Source organism: Portunus trituberculatus, chromosome 42, assembly GCF_017591435.1.
Source record: "Portunus trituberculatus isolate SZX2019 chromosome 42, ASM1759143v1, whole genome shotgun sequence".
In the NCBI taxonomy this organism is placed as follows: Eukaryota; Metazoa; Arthropoda; class Malacostraca; order Decapoda; family Portunidae; genus Portunus; species Portunus trituberculatus.
The window spans coordinates 11,253,070-11,271,937 of NC_059296.1; the positions used below are offsets into that span (position 1 = coordinate 11,253,070).

The 18,868-nt window shown below is 37.7% G+C and overlaps 1 protein-coding gene and 1 long non-coding RNA gene across 7 annotated transcripts in view; one reads left to right on the forward strand and one right to left on the reverse strand.

The window, feature by feature from the left end:
* The first annotated feature begins 640 nt into the window (after positions 1-640).
* LOC123517522 (mitochondrial mRNA pseudouridine synthase RPUSD3-like) overlaps positions 641-18,868 on the forward strand; it is a 20,350-nt gene continuing 2,122 nt past the window's right edge. The window contains exons 1-6 of one of the 5 annotated variants that reach the window (XM_045277660.1): positions 641-919; positions 14,363-14,556; positions 15,140-15,245; positions 16,376-16,577; positions 17,069-17,264; positions 18,324-18,440. In XM_045277660.1, coding sequence (XP_045133595.1) covers positions 14,368-14,556; positions 15,140-15,245; positions 16,376-16,577; positions 17,069-17,264; positions 18,324-18,440 — 810 coding nt within the window. In that variant the 5' untranslated portion in view covers positions 641-919; positions 14,363-14,367. Of the gene's footprint in view, positions 920-13,060; positions 13,354-14,362; positions 14,557-15,139; positions 15,246-16,375; positions 16,578-17,068; positions 17,265-18,323; positions 18,441-18,868 lie in introns of those variants that run through there. The other 4 variants (XM_045277658.1, XM_045277659.1, XM_045277661.1 and 1 more) reach the window with 4 other exon arrangements.
* The window catches only part of LOC123517523, a 15,020-nt gene continuing 7,809 nt past the window's right edge, over positions 11,658-18,868 (reverse strand). Inside the window, exons 3-5 of one of the 2 annotated variants that reach the window (XR_006678486.1) lie at positions 14,178-14,258; positions 12,642-12,717; positions 11,658-12,099 (exon numbers count right to left, since the gene is read on the reverse strand). This is a non-coding gene — a long non-coding RNA (uncharacterized LOC123517523). Of the gene's footprint in view, positions 12,100-12,641; positions 12,718-13,488; positions 14,259-18,868 lie in introns of those variants that run through there. The other variant, XR_006678485.1, reaches the window with a different exon arrangement.

Consider the following 18,868-nt stretch of genomic DNA (forward strand, 5'->3'; position numbering starts at 1 on the left):
TCTCGAACCAATCATGTAGCGACGCACAGACAAGTGCTTTATAGGACTGGACATTCATCTTTTTATATCTATATATCACAATGTTGATAATAAAAAGTCATATTACTTTCAAGAATAGGAAATTTATACTATTGAATCACTACCAGTAAGATTTTTTTTTTTTCTTCAAAACCCTTCTACAAAATAGAGAAAAGAAAAAAATATATATACACACACACACACACACACACACACACACACACACACACACACACACACACACACACACACACATTGCCTATCCATCTTGCCCTACCTTAGGATAAATCTTTTACTACTATCTACCATCTTCCCTGACTCCCACACTTACATGGAACGCTCTTCGTGTGTGTTTGCCCCGCAGGTGACAGAGTGAAGACCAAGTAAAGACATCTTGGAAAACTTCCGTGACTCACTCATTCTCAACTGGAAATGTATATGTAATCAGAATATTTATTGTTGAAAGTATAATGAATGATAAAGTGTGTGCGTGCATGCGTGGGCCCGCGCATGGTGCTAGGAAGCAAGAAAAAAGTTTGTGAAAATTTTAGGAAAAAGAAAAGTTTGTGTACTGTGTTAGTGATATTCCAAGTTTGCCTTCAGTTGCATTACTGTTTTGCAGAGGTTTCTCGGCCGACATCCTGTCTGCAAGCAAGACTTTTTGTGCCTCGCCCAGTGCAGGGTCTGACGTCAGGAAGTGCGAAATGATGTGTGTGCTACATGCCTGGCGCCACTGCTACCATCATATCTGTAATCAAAGCTGGTGTGCTTGATGTCAGGTAGAGCCAAATGCAAGGTGTCTACAGACAGTGAACGGTGTTCTTCCTGCCTGATGTCGCTGCTGCAATAAATATCTCAAAAGTCAGAGGCCACAGCACATCAACTGCCACTTCAATCCAGTGTAATGTCTAGACTAGGATGCATTGCTGTATCATTTTTTTGTGTTTGTGTGAATGCGGAATAAATGTTTGGTGGTAAGAATTCATGCCCTGAAAGTTGTTTTTTTTTTTTTTTTTTTAAGCCAGGTTTGAGTTCCAAAAATAGAATAAGTTAAAGGTGAAGCTTGCACATAGATTACCTTGCATGTGTATCCTAGTGACTCGTGACTCATACTACTTGTGCACATACAGGAGGAATCTAGTGTTTTATGGGATAAAACCTGGATTTTTTCACCTCTAGGGCATGAATTGTTACCACCAGAAAACTTGTTTATTCATAGATATTACTCAAATAGTTACATATTTCTATTCATAGTAGAGATTATTCAAATAGTGCAAGACGATACCAACCAGATACTATTTTTCTGTATTGTATCTACATTATTAGTGTAAGAACAAATATCCGATGAGAGGAGGGGGAGGAGAGAAGGATGGAGGAGGAGGGAGGGTGGGGAGGAAAGGAGGAGGGAGGTGGGAGGAAAGGAGTAGGGGAGGAGGAGGAGGAGGAGGAGGAGGAGGGAAAGGGAGGAGGAGGAGGAGGAGGAGGAGAAGAAAAAGAACAAGGAGAAGGAGAAGAAAAGAACAAGGAAGGAGAAGAAAAGGAAGAAAGGAGGAGAAGAAGAAAAGGAGAAGGAGAAGGAGAAGGAAGAAAAGGAGGAGGAGGAGGAGGAGGAGGAGGAGGAGGAGGAGGAGGAGGAGGAGGAGGAGGAGGAGGAGGAGGAGGAAAGGAGGAGGAAAGGAGGAGGAGGAGGAGGAGGAGGAGGAGGAGGAGGAGGAGGAGGAGGAGGAGGAGGAGGAGGAGGAGGAGGAGGAAAGGAGGAGGAGGAGGAGGAGGAGGAGGAGGAGGAGGAGGAGGAAAGGAGGAGGAGGAGGAGGAGGAGGAGGAGGAGGAGGAGGAGGAGGAGGAGGAGGAGGAGGGAGGAGGAGGGAGGTGGTAGGGAGGAGGAGGAGGGAGGTGGGAGGGCAGGAGGGAAGGGCGGGTGGGGTAGGAGGGGTTAGAGGGAAGGGAAGGAGGACGAGGAGGGAAGGGTGGGAGGGGAATCAGGGAAGGGTGGGTCTTTCTTCTTTCTTCTTCTTCGTCTACTTCTTTCTTCTTCTTCGTCTTTCTTCTTCGTTTCCTTCTTTCTTCTTCTTCGTCTCCTTCTTTCTTCTTCTTCGTCTCTTCTTCTTTCTTCTTCGTCTCTTCTTCTTCGTCTCCTTCTTTCTTCTTCTTCGTCTCTTCTTCTTTCTTCTTCGTCTCTTCTTCTTCGTCTCCTCTTCTTCGTCTCCTCTTCTTCGTCTCTTCTTCTTCTTTCTTCCTCTTCGTCTCTTCTTCTTCGTCTCTTCTTCTTTCTTCTTCTTCTTTCTTCCTCTTCTTTCTTCTTTTCTTTCTCTTCTTTCTTCTTCTTCTTCCTCTTCTTTCTTCTTCTTCTTTCTTCTTTTCTTTCTCTTCTTTCTTCTTCTTCTTCCTCTTCTTTCTTCTTCTTTTCTTCTTCTTCTTTCTTCTTCTTCTTCCTCTTCTTTCTTCTTCTTCTTCCTCTTCTTTCTTCTTCTTCTTCCTCTTCTTTCTTCTTCTTCTTCCTCTTCTTTCTTCTTCTTCTTCCTCTTCTTTCTTCTTCTTCTTCCTCTTCTTTCTTCTTCTTCTTCCTCTTCTTTCTTCTTCTTCTTCCTCTTCTTTCTTCTTCTTCTTCCTCTTCTTTCTTCTTCTTCTTTCTTCTTCTTCTTCTTCTTCTTCTTTCTTCTTCTTTCTTCTTCTTTCTTCTTCTTCTTCTTCTTTCTTCCTCTTCTTTCTTCCTTCTTCTTCTTCCTTCTTCTTCTTCCTTCTTCTTTTTCTTCTTTCTTCTTCTTCTTCCTTCCTCTTTTTCTTCTTTCTTCTTCTTCTTTCTTCCTTTTCTTTCTTCTTCTTCTTCTTCTTCTTCTTCTTCCTTCCTTTTCTTTCTTCTTCTTCTTCCTTCCTCTTCTTTCTTCTTCTTCCTTCCTCTTCTTTCTTCTTCTTCTTTCTTCCTCTTCTTTCTTCTTCTTCTTTCTTCCTCTTCTTTCTTCTTCTTCTTCTTCTTCCTTCTTCTTTTTCTTCTTCCTTCCTTCTTCTTTTTCTTCTTCCTTCCTTCTTCTTCTTCCTTCTTCCTCTTCCTTCTTCCTTCTTCTTTCTTCTTCTTCTTCTTCCTTCTTCCTCTTCCTTCTTCCTTCTTCTTTCTTCTTCTTCCTTCTTCTTCTTTTCTTCTTCTTTCTTCTTCCTTCTTCTTCCTTCTTCTTCTTTTTCTTCTTCTTTCTTCTTCCTTCTTCTTTTTCTTCTTCTTCCTTCTTTTTTTCTTCTTCTTCCTTCTTTTTTCTTCTTCCTTCTTTTTTCTTCTTCTTCCTTCTTTTTTCTTCTTTTTTCTTCTTTTTTCATCTTCTTCTTCTTTCTTCTTCTTCTTCTTCTTTCTTCTTCTTCGTCTCTTCTTCTTCTTCGTCTCTTCTTCTTCTTCTTCGTCTCTTCTTCTTCTTCGTCTCTTCTTCTTCTTCTCTTCTTCTTCTTCTTCTTCGTCTCTTCTTCTTCTTCGTCTCTTCTTCTTCTTCGTTTCTTCTTCTTCTTCGTCTCTTCTTCTTCTTCTCTTCTTCTTCTTCTTCTTCGTCTCTTCTTCTTCTTCGTCTCTTCTTCTTCTTCGTTTCTTCTTCTTCTTCGTCTCTTCTTCTTCTTCTTTCTTCTTCTTCTTAGAAGAAGCGTCTCTTCTTCTTCTTCTTTCTTCTTCTTCTTCGTTTCTTCTTCTTTCTTCTTCTTCTTAGAAGAAGAAGCGTCTCTTCTTCTTCTTTCTTCTTCTTCGTCTCTTCTTCTTCTTCTTTCTTCTTCTTTTCTTCTTTCTTCTTCTTCTTCTTTCTTCTTCTTCTTCTTTCTTCTTCTTCTTCTTCTTCTTCTTCTTCTTCTTCTTCTTTCTTCTTCTTTCTTCTTCTTTCTTCTTTCTTTTTTCTTCTTCTTTCTTCTTTTTCTTCTTCTTTCTTCTTCTTTTTCTTCTTCTTTCTTCTTTCTTCTTCTTCCTTCTTCCTTCTTCTTCTTCTTCCTTCTTCTTCCTTCTTCTTCTTCTTCCTTCTTCTTCTTCTTCCTTCTTCTTCTTCTTCTTCTTTCTCCTTCTTCCTTATTCTTCTTCTTTCTCCTTCTTCCTTATTCTTCTTCTTCCTTCTTCTTCTTCTTCTTCTTCTTCTTCTTCTTCTTCTTCTTCTTCTTCTTCTTCTTCTTCTTCTTTCTTCTTCCTTCTTCTTTCTTCTTTCTTCTTCTTTCTTCTTTCTTCTTCTTCTTTCTTCTTTCTTCTTTCTTCTTCTTCCTTCTTCTTCTTCTTCTTCTTCTTCTTCTTCTTCTTCTTCCTTCTTCTCCTTCTTCTTCCTTCTTCTTCTTCTTCTTCCTTCTTCCTTCTTCTTCTTCTTCCTTCTTCTTCTTCTTTCTTCTTCCTTCTTCTTCTTCTTTCTTCTTCTTCTTCTTTCTTCTTCCTTCTTCTTCTTCTTTCTTCTTCCTTCTTCTTCTTCTTTCTTCTTCCTTCTTCTTCTTCTTTCTTCTTCCTTCTTCTTCTTCTTTCTTCTTCCTTCTTCTTCTTCTTTCTTCTTCCTTCTTCTTCTTCTTCTTCTTCTTCTTCTTCCTTCTTCTTCTTCTTCTTCCTTCTTCTTCTTCTTCTTCCTTCTTCTTCTTCTTCTTCTTCTTCTTCTTCTTCTTCTTCTTCTTCTTCTTTCTTCTTCTTCTTTCTTCTTCTTCTTTCTTCTTCTTCTTCTTCTTCTTTCTTCTTCTTCTTCTTCTTCTTTCTTCTTCTTCTTCTTCTTCTTCTTCTTCTTCTTTCTTCTTCTTCTTCTTTCTTCTTCTTCTTCTTCTTTCTTCTTCTTCTTCTTTCTTCTTCTTCTTCTTTCTTCTTCTTCTTCTTCTTCTTTCTTCTTCTTCTTCTTCTTTCTTCTTCTTCTTCTTCTTTCTTCTTCTTCTTCTTCTTTCTTCTTCTTCTTCTTCTTCTTCTTCTTCTTCTTCTTCTTCTTCTTCTTCCTTCTTCTTCTTCTTCTTCTTTCTTCTTCTTCCTTCTTCTTCTTTCTTCTTCTTCCTTCTTCTTCTTTCTTCTTCTTCCTTCTTCTTCTTTCTTCTTCTTCCTTCTTCTTCTTCTTCTTCTTCCTTCTTCTTCTTCTTCTTCTTTCTTCTTCTTCTTCTTCTTCTTTCTTCTTCTTCCTTCTTCTTCTTCTTCTTTCTTCTTCTTCTTCTTCTTCTTTCTTCTTCTTCCTTCTTCTTCTTCTTCTTTCTTCTTCTTCCTTCTTCTTTCTTCTTCTTCTTCTTCTTTCTTCTTCTTCTTCCTTCTTCTTCTTCTTCTTTCTTCTTCTTCCTTCTTCTTCTTTCTTCTTCTTCCTTCTTCTTCTTTCTTCTTCTTCCTTCTTCTTCTTTCTTCTTCTTCCTTCTTCTTCTTCTTCTTCTTTCTTCTTCTTCTTCTTCTTCTTCTTCTTTCTTCTTCTTCCTTCTTCTTCTTCTTCTTTCTTCTTCTTCCTTCTTCTTCTTCTTCTTTCTTCTTCTTCCTTCTTCTTCTTCTTCTTCTTCTTCTTCTTCTTCTTCTTCTTCTTCTTCTTCTTCTTCTTCTTCTTCTTCTTTCTTCTTCTTCCTTCTTCTTCTTCTTCTTCTTTCTTCTTCTTCCTTCTTCTTCTTTCTTCTTCTTCCTTCTTCTTCTTTCTTCTTCTTCTTCTTCTTCTTCTTCTTCTTCTTCTTCTTCTTCTTCTTCTTCTTCTTCTTCTTCTTCTTCTTCTTCTTCTTCTTCTTCTTCTTCTTCTTCTTTCTTCTTCTTCTTCTTCTTCTTCTTCTTCTTCTTTCTTCTTCTTCCTTCTTCTTCTTCTTCTTTCTTCTTCTTCTTCCTTCTTCTTCCTTCTTCTTCTTCTTCTTTCTTCTTCTTCCTTCTTCTTCTTCCTTCTTCTTCTTCTTCTTTCTTCTTCTTCTTCTTCTTCTTCTTCTTCTTTCTTCTTCTTCTTCCTTCTTCTTCCTTCTTCTTCTTCTTCTTTCTTCTTCTTCTTCCTTCTTCTTCCTTCTTCTTCTTCTTCTTTCTTCTTCTTCTTCTTTCTTCTTCTTCTTTCTTCTTCTTCTTCTTCTTTCTTCTTTTCTTCCTTCTTCTTCTTCTTTCTTCTTTTTTCTTCCTTCTTCTTCTTCTTCTTCTTCTTCTTTTTCTTCCTTCTTCTTCCTTCTTCTTCTTCTTTTTCTTCCTTCTTCTTCCTTCTTCTTCTTCTTTTTTTCTTCCTTCTTCTTCTTCTTCTTCTTCTTCTTCTTCTTCTTTCTTCTTCTTCTTTTTTCTTCTTCTTCTTCCTTCTTCTTTCTTCTTCTTCTTCCTTCTTCTTTTTCTTCTTCTTCTTCCTTCTTCTTTTTCTTCTTCTTCTTCCTTCTTCTTTCTTCTTCTTCTTCTTCTTCTTTTTTCTTCTTCTTCTTCTTCTTCTTTTCTTCTTCTTCTTCCTTCTTCTTTTTCTTCTTCTTCTTCCTTCTTCTTTTTCTTCTTCTTCTTCCTTCTTCTTCTTCTTCCTTCTTCTTCTTTTTCTTCTTCTTCTTCCTTCTTCTTCCTTCTTCTTCTTTTTCTTCTTCTTCTTCCTTCTTCTTCTTCTTCTTCTTCTTCTTCCTTCTTCTTCTTTTTCTTCTTCTTCTTCTTTCTTCTTCCTTCTTCTTCTTTCTTCTTCTTCTTCTTCCTTCTTCTTCTTTCTTCTTCTTCTTCTTCCTTCTTCTTCTTTCTTCTTCTTCTTCTTCTTCTTCTTCTTTCTTCTTCTTCTTCTTCCTTCTTCTTCTTTCTTCTTCTTCTTCTTCTTCCTCCTTCTTCTTTCCTTCTTCTTTTTCTTCTTCTTCCTTCTTTTTCTTCTTTTTTCTTCTTCTTCCTTCTTCTTTTTTCTTCTTCTTCCTTCTTCTTTTTTTCTTCTTCCTTCTTCTTTTCTTCTTCTTCTTCTTCTTCTTCTTCTTCTTCTTCTTCTTCTTCCTTCTTCCTTCTTCTTCTTCCTTCTTCTTCTTCCTTCTTCTTCTTCCTTCTTCTTTCTTCCTTCTTCTTTCTTCCTTCTTCTTTCTTCCTTCTTCTTCTTCCTTCTTCTTTCTTCTTCTTCTTCTTCCTTCTTCCTTCTTCTTCTTCCTTCTTCTTTCTTCCTTCTTCTTTCTTCCTTCTTCTTCTTCTTCTTCCTTCTTCCTTCTTCTTTCTTCCTTCTTCTTCCTTCTTCTTCTTCTTCTTCTTCCTTCTTCCTTCTTCTTCTTCTTCCTTCTTCTTCTTCCTTCTTCTTCTTCTTCCTTCTTCTTCTTCCTTCTTCTTCTTCCTTCTTCTTTTTCTTCTTTTTTTTCTTCTTCTTCCTTCTTCTTTTTTTCTTCTTCTTTTTTTCTTCTTCCTTCTTCTTTCTTCTTTCTTCTTCTTCTTCTTTCTTCTTCTTTCTTCTTCTTCTTCTTCTTTCTTCTTCTTTCTTCTTCTTCTTCTTCTTCTTCTTCTTCTTCTTCTTCTTCTTCTTCTTCTTTCTTCTTTCTTCTTCTTCTTTCTTCTTCTTCTTCTTCTTTCTTCTTTCTTCTTCTTCTTCTTCTTTCTTCTTCTTCTTTCTTCTTTCTTCTTCTTCTTTCTTCTTCTTCTTCTTTTCTTCTTTCTTCTTCTTTCTTCTTCTTCTTCTTTCTTCTTTCTTCTTCTTTCTTCTTTCTTCTTCTTTCTTCTTTCTTCTTCTTTCTTCTTCTTTCTTCTTTCTTTTCTTCTTCTTTCTTCTTCTTTCTTCTTTCTTCTTCTTCTTTCTTCTTCTTTCTTCTTCTTCTTCTTTCTTCTTCTTCTTCTTCTTTCTTCTTCTTTCTTTCTTCTTGTTTCTTCTTGTTTCTTCTTCTTCTTTCTTCTTTCTTCTTCTTCTTTCTTCCTTCTTCCTTCTTCCTTCTTCTTTCTTCTTTCTTCTTCTTTCTTCTTTCTTCTTTCTTCTTCTTTCTTCTTTCTTCTTCTTTCTTCTTCTTCTTTCTTTTCTTCTTCTTCTTCTTCTTCTTCTTCCTTCTTCTTTCTTCTTTCTTCTTTTTTTTCTTTTTTTTTATTGATACAGGTTGTTACAAGTTAGGGAGTTTTTTACAGGTTAAAGGGAGTATGGTGAGTACTCCTAACCCTAGAAATATTTGTAACATTGAAATAAACTCTAAAATACAAGAACACTTACACACTAAGGACAAAGAAGACAAAAAAAAAAAAATAATAAGGTTCACATGTAGCGTGTCACTGTCACTGTCTCTTCACTGAGCCACTGATGCACCAACACCTTAAATTTCTGGACACTCCACTCAGCAACACAAGAGTCATCCGGGCACATGTCCGAGGCCAGAAACCTATTCCACCACCGCACGTACGTCTGCACGAATTGCCTTTGGTGGTGGGATGTGTTGGAGCGTGGCACAGCTAGAGCCACGGGTGCGACCGTCACCGCTCTGGTTGACAGCTCAGGACGTCTGTATTGCTGTCGGAGCGGCAAGAGGTGTGGGACGCACTCCTGTGCTTTATAGAGCACCGTGAGGCCTGCCACGTCGCGGCGGTGTTGAAGAGAGTGCAGGCTGGGCACCTGCTCCAGCTGACCGTCCCAGATTATTCGCTCCGCTCTCCGCTGTACCTTGTCGAGGAATGCCAGGTGTGAGGCTTTCTTCTTCTTCTTTCTTCTTCTTCTTCGTCGTCGTCGTCGTCTCTTCTATTTCGTGTCTTCCGTCTTCCTTCTTCGTATCTTCTCTCTTCCTTTTCTTTCTGTTCCATACTTATAGTACGTGTGTGTGTGTGAAGAAAGCCATGCTCGTGCTGTCTGTCTCCATACTTATAGTACGTGTGTGTGTGTGTGTGTTCAAAAGAATTTTTTTTTCTTCAAAAGAATTTTAAAAAAATGAAAATACATAAATAAGCAAATATAAAAACATATCTGAAATAATTTAGATAAGTACTAGCAAATATAAACCAATCCTTGCATAATCTCTCCTGACAAGTTTAATACATTACCTGCAGACAAGATTAAATCACCACACCACCTGGAAGTGCAAATAACTCCTCACCTTGTTAGCTTATTCATCTCTCACCTGACTAGTGCAGCTACGTCACCTATTCAGTGTTACCATCTGCCCAACCTAATCACATCTGTTAAACTTCTTCAACACATCAGTTAGCAGAATCACAACCTGGTCAGTCGTAACAGTTAACCTAACCTAATCATAGGGAGGCGGTGCCGCAGTGTGGTGAGCGTGGGATCGGGCAGACGTCCATGCGTAGGTTCGAATCCCACCACGTACAGCTTTAAAACACTTTGCCATTTGTCGAGTGGTTCAAAGTTACCTACATGTCACCATGATACCCAGGTTCTAGGTGGTTACACTCAAGATGAGCTTGGGTGGTGATATGGGCCCTAAAATATGGGTACCACTATAAATAAAATTGCCTACGCCACTAATGGACGGAAGCTGAACACTCCACACTCTCCAAGTGAGCCTACAGGCGCTATAGGCCTTACCGTAAAAAAAAAAATAAAAAAAAAAATTAATGAGTGAAACAGCCTACTAGTGTTTTAGTTTTTTGTTGTTAAGACCACTTCTGAAACCATAGCTAACCTAGTCACCCCAAGACAAACCTTTTCTTAACTTAATCGTCTTACGTATCCAATCTAATAGGCGACTTGTGAAGCTGTGTCGCCAGATGGCATCACGTGTCTAAGCGCCACAGAGCGAATTTCTCTGAAAAAAATAACTTAATTACCATAAATGCTCTGCGTTCTTTCTTGGAAAACTATAAATACAAATCAATACAGAAAATGTTACTGCTTGTACAAAAAATGTCGTCGATATGTATCTTTATCTAAAGAAAACGAAGAAATTGACGATATATAGTTGAAAACTCGAGTAAAAATAATTGTCCTTATATGAAAGCAATGCAGATTTAAGCAGGAAAAGGCGTCGAAGAAAAAAAAATGCTTGCATTTCTGCGTGTCCTGAGTAATTGCATTGGGTGCGTCCATGTCTTTAAAAAAAAAAAAAATGCCAAGAAATTGATGCCCGTACCAAGAGTCACGAAGGTTTAAGGTCGAGGGTAGAAGGGAAGGTAATGTGGTACCAAGAGTCGCTGTCGTTATTGGAACGAAGAGCAGAGAGAAGGTCGAAGGGAAGGCATGGGTGCCCCTGTGTCTTCCACATGACCTTCGAAGAAATATTTTATAATTTTCGTAAGCTGGAGTGACCAACGAATAGTATGAACTAAAATCAACATCAAGTAATATTTTCAATCTCAGAAAACCGATAGTTATGTTTCCACTTAAGTTACTATTCTTTTTATAATAGTGAAGGATCGCCTTAAAATCGCGAGGTGGAAGAACGCAGTGGATCCAGAAAGCTCGCCACCTAGCTGTTTTATGAAGCTTGTTTTCGTTTGTCAGGAAAGTTACACTGTTTATTTCATGGTAATAAATATTTTCTTTAGTGAGCTCATCATCCAAGCCTATTAAAGACCAAATATGTGCATGGGTTAATGGAGAATAGGAAGTGACAGGTGAACTGCCAACAGACAGAAGGCTGTCAAAGTATGCAAAGAAAAGCCAGTCACAAGGTAAATACTAGCCTGTATAAGCAGGTTTAAAACAAAACCACAAAGATGTATGTAGGGATGTAGACAGAGAATTTCACAAGCACCCCACTTCACACTAACCCAGGACTTCTTATCAAATCTCTCTCTCTCTCTCTCTCTCTCTCTCTCTCTCTCTCTCTCTCTCTCTCTCTCTCTCAACAAAGACAGTGAGTGACATAAGCATTGAGTGCAATAATGTTAAAGCTAAGTCAACAGATAACTTTTCACTGAGTTGGGTGTGATGTGCAAGGATTTAAGTATAGGTATACTGACAGTATTGTAGGTAGTTCTCAAGATGTATAGTCCTGTATCCAAACTATTTCAGGCCATGATTAATGTAATTCATGATTGACTATACTAATGTGTTAACTATGGAATTTTTAATGATATGCATACAAATTGTGGTCTAGCAGATCCCAAAGAATACAAATTTCTCAACTCTTGTAATGAACTACCACTGCTTCTTGATATGGATTTTGTAAGACAGTGATTTCCAAACACATGATAAATTACCACTTTAGGGATAATGGAAGGATACAGAAAAAAAAGAAAGTTAAGAATTCTGGAAATTATGAAAACACTGCAGTCTGTAAAGTTGTTGAATAAACCTGTTATAAATACATAGTGAAATTGAGCAACAACAATAAACATTCAGAACTGCTATACATATACAAAACTTGAAAAGAAAAATTATTGAAGTGTGTGGCAAGCCAGGTTTTCAATAAGGAATGCTTGAGTACACATATTCAATAACTCTGATCACATGTGGGCTTGTTACTCACTACCTGAGCCTGCCTCTTTTTCACAGTCAGTTTCTCTCTAAGCACCAGCTGATGCTAAAATCTTGGATTTTTATTTAGCTATAAATATCTTTAAAAAAGTTAATGGCATTGAATGACTTGGTGATCACCTCCCAAGCTATTTATATCTTTTAAAAAAAGTTAATGGCATTGAATGACTTGGTGATCGCCTCCCAAGCTATTTTTTTTTTTTTTTCTTGTGAAGGCTAGCTGGGTTTGTTGAGTGGTCTTGCAAGTCTTTATTCTCTTTTACAAGATTGCGAATCATAACATAACATAACATAAATAATAGGATAACAAAGGGCCACCAGGGCCCATCTAGGTTATCCTTTATCAGTCGCACAGCGACCTCGTCATCAGTACTTAAAGATTCATTATTCTCTGTTCGTGCGTGAGTGGCGAGGCCCGGTAACAGCTTCTTCCTTCCATTCTTGTAACGCGCACTGTGGTTTTGTTGTCGTTCGTGGAGCTCAAATCCGGATTACAGTCATACCAATACCGAAATAACTGTTACCAACTCAAGCTAGCGGCAGGCCTTGGTACGGATTGAAGGTAAGGGCGAAGGCTTTGCCTTGCCTTGGCCTTCGCGACTCTTGGTACGGCCCTGAATGTCACTTAGCAACTCACAGCAGAACGTCCCAATGTCAGGACGTGACACTACAAGTCACTTTGTTGATGCCGTCGGCGGGAAAACACCTTCTCCGCCATGGTCACACAAGATTCACCGCTCACCTCCACTGCCCAAGCAACTGCAACACTTGTGAGAACACCGCAGGCATCTCTCGGGCCCGTAGGATCATACAAGATCGTCGCAGCCTTTAACAACTGGAAAAAATCTTCAGCTTAGTAAACAACGTGCATTGTACCATCCTGAATTCTTAAGCCACGCTCCTCAAACTATTTCTCGATTTTTTTTTTTCTTTTTTCAAAAGAGACATGGACACACCCAATGCAGTTACTCAGAACACGCAGAAATGCAAGCAGATTTTTTTTTCTTCGACGCCTTTTCCTGCTTAAATCTGCAATACGTTCAAATAAGGACAATTATATTTACTCGAGTTCTCAACTACTATATATCGTCATTATTTTCGATTTGTTTAGATAAAGATACATATCGACTACATTTTTTTTATACAAGCAGTAACAGTTTTTGTATTGATATGTATTTATAATTTTCCAAGAAAGAACGCAGAGCATTTATGGTAATTAAGTTTTTTTTTTCAGAGAAATTTGCTCTGTGGCGCTTAGACACGTGATGCCATCTGGCGACAGAGGCAGTTTCACAAGTCGCCTATTGGTCACAATCTCACGAGGTTCGCATTGATTCCACGTACTTAATAACATTCATTCCATTATCAGACTCTTACCTTCACTCCTCCAGCGTCCTGCCACGATACCTCCACACCTCGACTTCTCTTCTTCCGCTGCCACACATGGAGGATTCTGGAAGAAGATTCGATACAATAAACAAACTTCTGCACACCTCCACTGGATTAAAGACTGGAGTTGAAATTGCAGGGACTTTTTAAGATGCTTTTTTTTATGGTTTTAATGACAGATCAACATGATTTTCATATTAGGAAAATCAACAATCTTGAAAAATCAGCTAGTCATCTCTGTGGCCTTCAATAATATTTGTGGTTAAATAACAACGAGTTTTATATTATGGGGTATCTTGCTTCTGCCACATTTACTTCTCAATAAATTTATATCTTAATGAAAATTCATCCGCGCCTTTGCAACAGCCATGTGTGAACAATGAATAGCATCAATAAGATTCCTATTTGGAGCCGTGCCGTTGCAAAAGCGATGGCTCCAATCTTCATCCACACCATATAAACATTAAACATACACAAACACACACATGGCCTGCACATGCTATCTCTGCATTAAAAACTATCAAATATCTTTAAGAAAAGGAACATCAAAGTTTACAAGCACGAAGTGAATATCCAAGGGTATCAATACAAACTCCAAGGTAGTGTAAATAGTAGTGTTATACTGCACACAGAGACACCGCTCCTCAGTTTTCTCCTGATCGGCGAGGCTAAACAGTGATAGGTAGGGTTAGTTTCTTGGGTGAGTGACCTGCTTTATATGGCAATGGGTGTCGTAACATGAACATGCTTTAGGTTAGTCTGTGTCAGGTGGCACTCGTATAAAACTGGGGTCCCGGTCTCTGCTTAAGATGCTTTTTTTTTTTTTTTTTTTTTGCAGTGTTCATTATTATTTTTGTTTTTACCGCTACTTGATAAGTTTAGAAGTAGAATATTTTACTCAACATACTTCAGTATCAAGTAATAATATTAACTGCTCAGTGCACAATATCTGGTTCCATATACTCTCTTTTCTAGGCCCGACCACACCATGTGATGTAAGAAAAAGAGAAACAGCAGGCAAAGCTTTGAATAAGTTTTCCTTAATGTTCAGAGAAGTATTGAGGCTTTGTGTGAAGCTTGTTACAGTCGGGCAGTGAGTGTGGCATGAAGGTGCTACCAGATGCACGAACTGAAAGTGTGCGGCAGGACCCAAGACCTGTCGGTTCTTGTGTCCCACCATCAACAGTCAGACATGTCCAAGGAACATTGGTCTCGAGAATTAACTGAGAGACTGATACAGTTGTGTTGACAGTACCCATCTCTGTGGGATGTGAGACAGGAGGTGAACAGAAACTGTGACACACTGCAGCAATTAGATAAATTACTGTACACTTACAACAAATTGGCAGCAGCATAAGTAAAATGTAAACATGAATCAGCACTTCTGTGAAATCAACGTTGAAGAGATCCTGTTCCAGTTGTTGCCAGGCTCTGATTGCCCAACTAACCTCATTTGGATAGCAGCATCAATGCAGACAACAGGTTTAGCTTGCAGAGAGGCAAGGTTTACCAATCAAAGCTTACCCTTGTCGTTGGGACCTTAAACACTTCACAAAGGATGACAAACTTCTTGTGGAATAATGCACTGGCTACCCTCACTTGAATCTGAAATGGTGTACAATTTGTAGTGAAGTCCATTGGTCTCACTTCAATTATTAATTACCTATATATTACATCTCTTTTAAAATGCTGGTTTGAAATAATTTCAGGAAAGATGTCTGGATGCCTAAAAGTCACAACCTTGTGGCTTAACCATGACTGGAGTACAAACCTACGGTTCATGGCAACTGCTGCAGGGAGAGTGAACACAGAATCTTCGAAAAGGAGAAGCAAGAGTCTGAAGAAAGATGTTTCTTATTATGAGAAGAAACAGGAGAAATTGATTAGAGAAAAACTGATACAGGTAAGATCACAATTATGATTCATTATTTCAGAGTTTGTGTGTTAATAAGAATATAGATTTTCCCTAAAAATGGTGTTCTCAAGCAAATACTGTATAAATTGTCATATTTCTTTGGATTTAAAGCACCATTGCATTGCAACTCGCCAACACTAACCCACACCGGTTTTAAGTTTATGCTTGCCTGTACGATTACACACCCAGACTCAACTCTTTAGTAATGTAAAGGTTCATTTCTAGTCAACTTAAGTTACCTCACTCTGTTATAACATTTCTACCATTAATATTTGCAAACTTTTCATGAAAATTATTTTACAAAGTATAATGTAAGATTTTCATTAAATATTACATTTAGATACAGAATGTATGCATTTTTCATCTGATTCATATATCCCAAAGATGGACATATATTGTTTGAGTGCTGTGATGATTTTGTGAAAATTTATAGAAATATGTTCTTAAACTGCATTGATTATTCATTTTATCATCAATGAAGTAGTTATTGATTTTAATTAAATTTACAGCTCTAATTTCAGTCATCACTGATGATACTTTTATCATTCATTAATCCATGAAAACATTTCAGAATACCACAGAAAGTTCCAAGAATCATGTGTACAACAGGCTTTTTCCATGGCAAAGCTCACAGGAACTTGCAGAACATCTGAGGAACACTGAAGTTTACAATAACGGTAGGTTTTGCAGAGATGATTTTCAAAACTAGCATAGACCTGGGTGAACTGTTCCCCCTGCCAGCTGGGGTGAATTTGGCCACTCCTCAAAAATTTATGAAAAATCTGAAAATTGAAAAAAGTTAATATTTACCTTGAAAGCCCACTTCAGTATCTACACAACCTCAAAAAAGTTTTTGGTCCTGACTGAAAACTTATGGTTCCTAGGGCGTCCCAAAAAAGCTTGTTTTTCAAAGTTGCAAAATTTTGTATCCAAAAAAAAATTTTTAATCACTATCTCAGGAACGCTGAGTTACCATCCGCGGTTAACGTGTTAACATAATGAAAGAAATAAGAGGACAATAACCCAAAATTTGGTGTGGGGTCATCATGGTAAACATGGGGCTGTTAGGGTAAGCATATGAGGCCGTCATGGTAAAAGGGGGACAGTTAGGGAGGGCCGTCATGAGGGGCTGTTGTGGTCAGGGGCCATCTTGACCAGGAAACCTTTTGAAGATAATGATCCAATATGTTCCTGAAAAGACTAAGGCAAACGTCATTAAACTGTGCAAGAAGACGAATTGAGTGGCGAATTTTAAAATTTTCTGCACGCGGGAATTTTGAGTTTTGTTTCGTATCTTTCATATGCTGAGTAATTTTTCGTAATATGAAGCGAAAAAATCTTCGCATATCATTTCATTAAATGAAATTTTCGTATACAGAAGCTTTCATATCTCGAGGTACCACTGTGTATATATATATATATATATATATATATATATATATATATATATATATATATATATATATATATATATGACACACACACACACACACACACACACACACACACACACACACACACACACACACACACACACACACCACTACAATTTTACTCCAATGCAGACTTCATCTTATGTGGGTTAAGTTAATGTTGTAAACACAGGCAAACTTTATTTTCCTTCACTTCTTGTTCTCGGCACCATAAACTGAATCCTATTTGCTTTGCTTTTTACTTTGTTATAAAATTTCCAAGTGTTATGTAATTAAGCAACATCTGACATTTTGATACAAATCAAGATTTTCTTGGAGCTTTGTTTACTTATATCTTAGACTTTCCCTTAATTATGTTGACTTTCTTTCCTCAGATGGCTTGATAGCACTGAACAAACCCTATGGTGTTGGTATGACAAAATTAGACCGATCTAAAGCCACAGGACCACATACTACTGTTGAAACACTTAACATGGGCATTACCCTGCCCCACGTCCCAGCCATGAGTCAGGTGTTGCCATTTCTCAAAGAGCAATATGCTGCAGATCATCTAGAAATTGTTAAATCTACTGAGAGGTTTGGACCATAGTTGATTTTTTTTTCTCTGGCATTTCCAGAACACAAAAGTTTTCAAGAACAAGGATTAATGCCATCCGTTTTACTGAGTTGTCATGTTAAATCATTATTTTATTCCTGTGCACATGTTCTTTGTAAATAATGTTAGCGAGGCTTTACAGACAATGTTTTATTTAAAGGATGTGTTATGTAATGTATGAAATACTATAAAAGAAATTTCATGATCAGGTCTATGAACAGGAATTTACTCAGTACTTAAGCTTACAATCCATCTTTTTCAAAATAGTAACACTGAACTACAATCTAGTATTCCTATATATATATATATATATATATATATATATATATATATATATATATATATATATATATATATATATATATATATATATATATATATATATATATATATATATATATATATATATATATATATATAGGGAACTCTTTGATACCACTCCTTATGAGTAATTAAAACATTTCCTTGGCAGGTGGAGCAGTGGATTGATGCTTCTGAGCACATCTTCAAAGCTAACAGAGAAGATTCAGAAATGCCTCAGAAGATGTAAGGCAATGAGTCAGCCCGCCATGACGTATAGAGCAATTACTGTCGGCCTTCCCTCTCCAGCTTCCATTGCCACAAAAGTAGCCACAAAACTGGAGTATGTCCATAATACTGGAAAAGTGGTAATTATACTATAACTGTTTTACCAAATATTAATTACATTCCAGTTTTATGATGGTGACAAAACACGTATACAGCAATACTCCGCTTGAACAGGATAGGGAGTGTCAAAGCTGTTCATAGAGCAAAAGTTCGTTAAGCGGACGTAATTTTCTCTTAGGAAATAATGGAAATGGGGAGGATGTGTTCTGGGCTGGTCCCCAACATACAACATGGGTTAAAAACAATTTATATATACGTTTCACAGCGTATTGGGCCACCGGTATACCACTACTTTTATGATGTCATATGAGTCATTGGAAGTTAGAGGAGCTATGTACAAATTCTTTCACTGTAATTTGTGCAGGAGCAGATCAAAGTTCACCGCGGTGAGGCAGAGTCTAGCATATTGCACTAACGTGGGTAACATGTTAAGCAGAGCAGAAATACAGGTCAACCTCTTCGTACTGCAGAGTGGAAGAGAGTGAGACAGAGGCAACCAATACCAGCACCAGGAGCACTAGAGACAGAGGAGAGGTGCCAGCCAATCACAGCGAAGCTGCTGCGTTCGGTCCCTCACCCAGCAAATTCAAATCCAGAAAATTTGCTAAAACAGATGTGGTTGTACGTTATGCGGACTTTTTTATCTAACTTTATATAGTACGTTAAACCGGAAATTCGTTAGACGAACATTCGTTAAGCAGAGTATTACTGTATTTAGACTTCATGTGCTTCTGTGCACTGGAAAGGGTGACAAAAGGGACAGAATCTAAGGAACTAAGAACCTTTTCCTCTTGAATATATTCTCCCATTTATGGAACCAATGTTTTATGCCAGTATACTTTTAAGGCTTTGTTTACCCAGGATATGAAATTCAAGTGTGGCTCAGCAACAACAGCTAGCTGTTCCAATATAAAGTAAATCAGGGAAAAGTTGGCCAAGTTAGTTTTTTTAGTAGTTTAAAAAAACATAATCAGAGTTTAAAGGCTCTGATTCATAGCTTTGAGAGAATACATGTTCCTTGTGTTGTAATTGTATGGACTGTGAATTTCACGTTCATTATCTCATTCCATCCATTTCAGCCTGTTATAGTTGAAAAGTACTCAGTGTCAGCTGCCAAGGCTAACTTGGTGAAGCCTGTACTTGTGCATCACAAAATGCTTGAATACAACAAAGAAGTGGATGCATCTCTGTTGGAGGTGAGGTAAAATAAGAAATGTTATGTCAAGCTAACTTTGCTAAAAAAAATTTTAATAGCAGTGGAAATTTTTTTTTTTTTTTTTTTTTTTTTTAAATATATCCATAAATCACTCCTGTTTTGTTAAAACTTCTGCTTTTAGTTAGAAGAATATCACTTTTACATTTTGAAATATTTATCCATTGATGCACACACGCACACACACACACACACGCACACACATACACACACACACACACACACACACACACACACACACACACACACACACACACACACACACACACACACACACATACACACACCGCGTAGTGTAGTAGTTAGCACGCTTGACTCACAATCGAGAGGGCCGAGTTTGAGTCCTGGTAAGCGGCGAGGCAAATAGGAAAGCCTCTTAATGTGTGGCCCCTGTTCACCTAGCAGTAAATA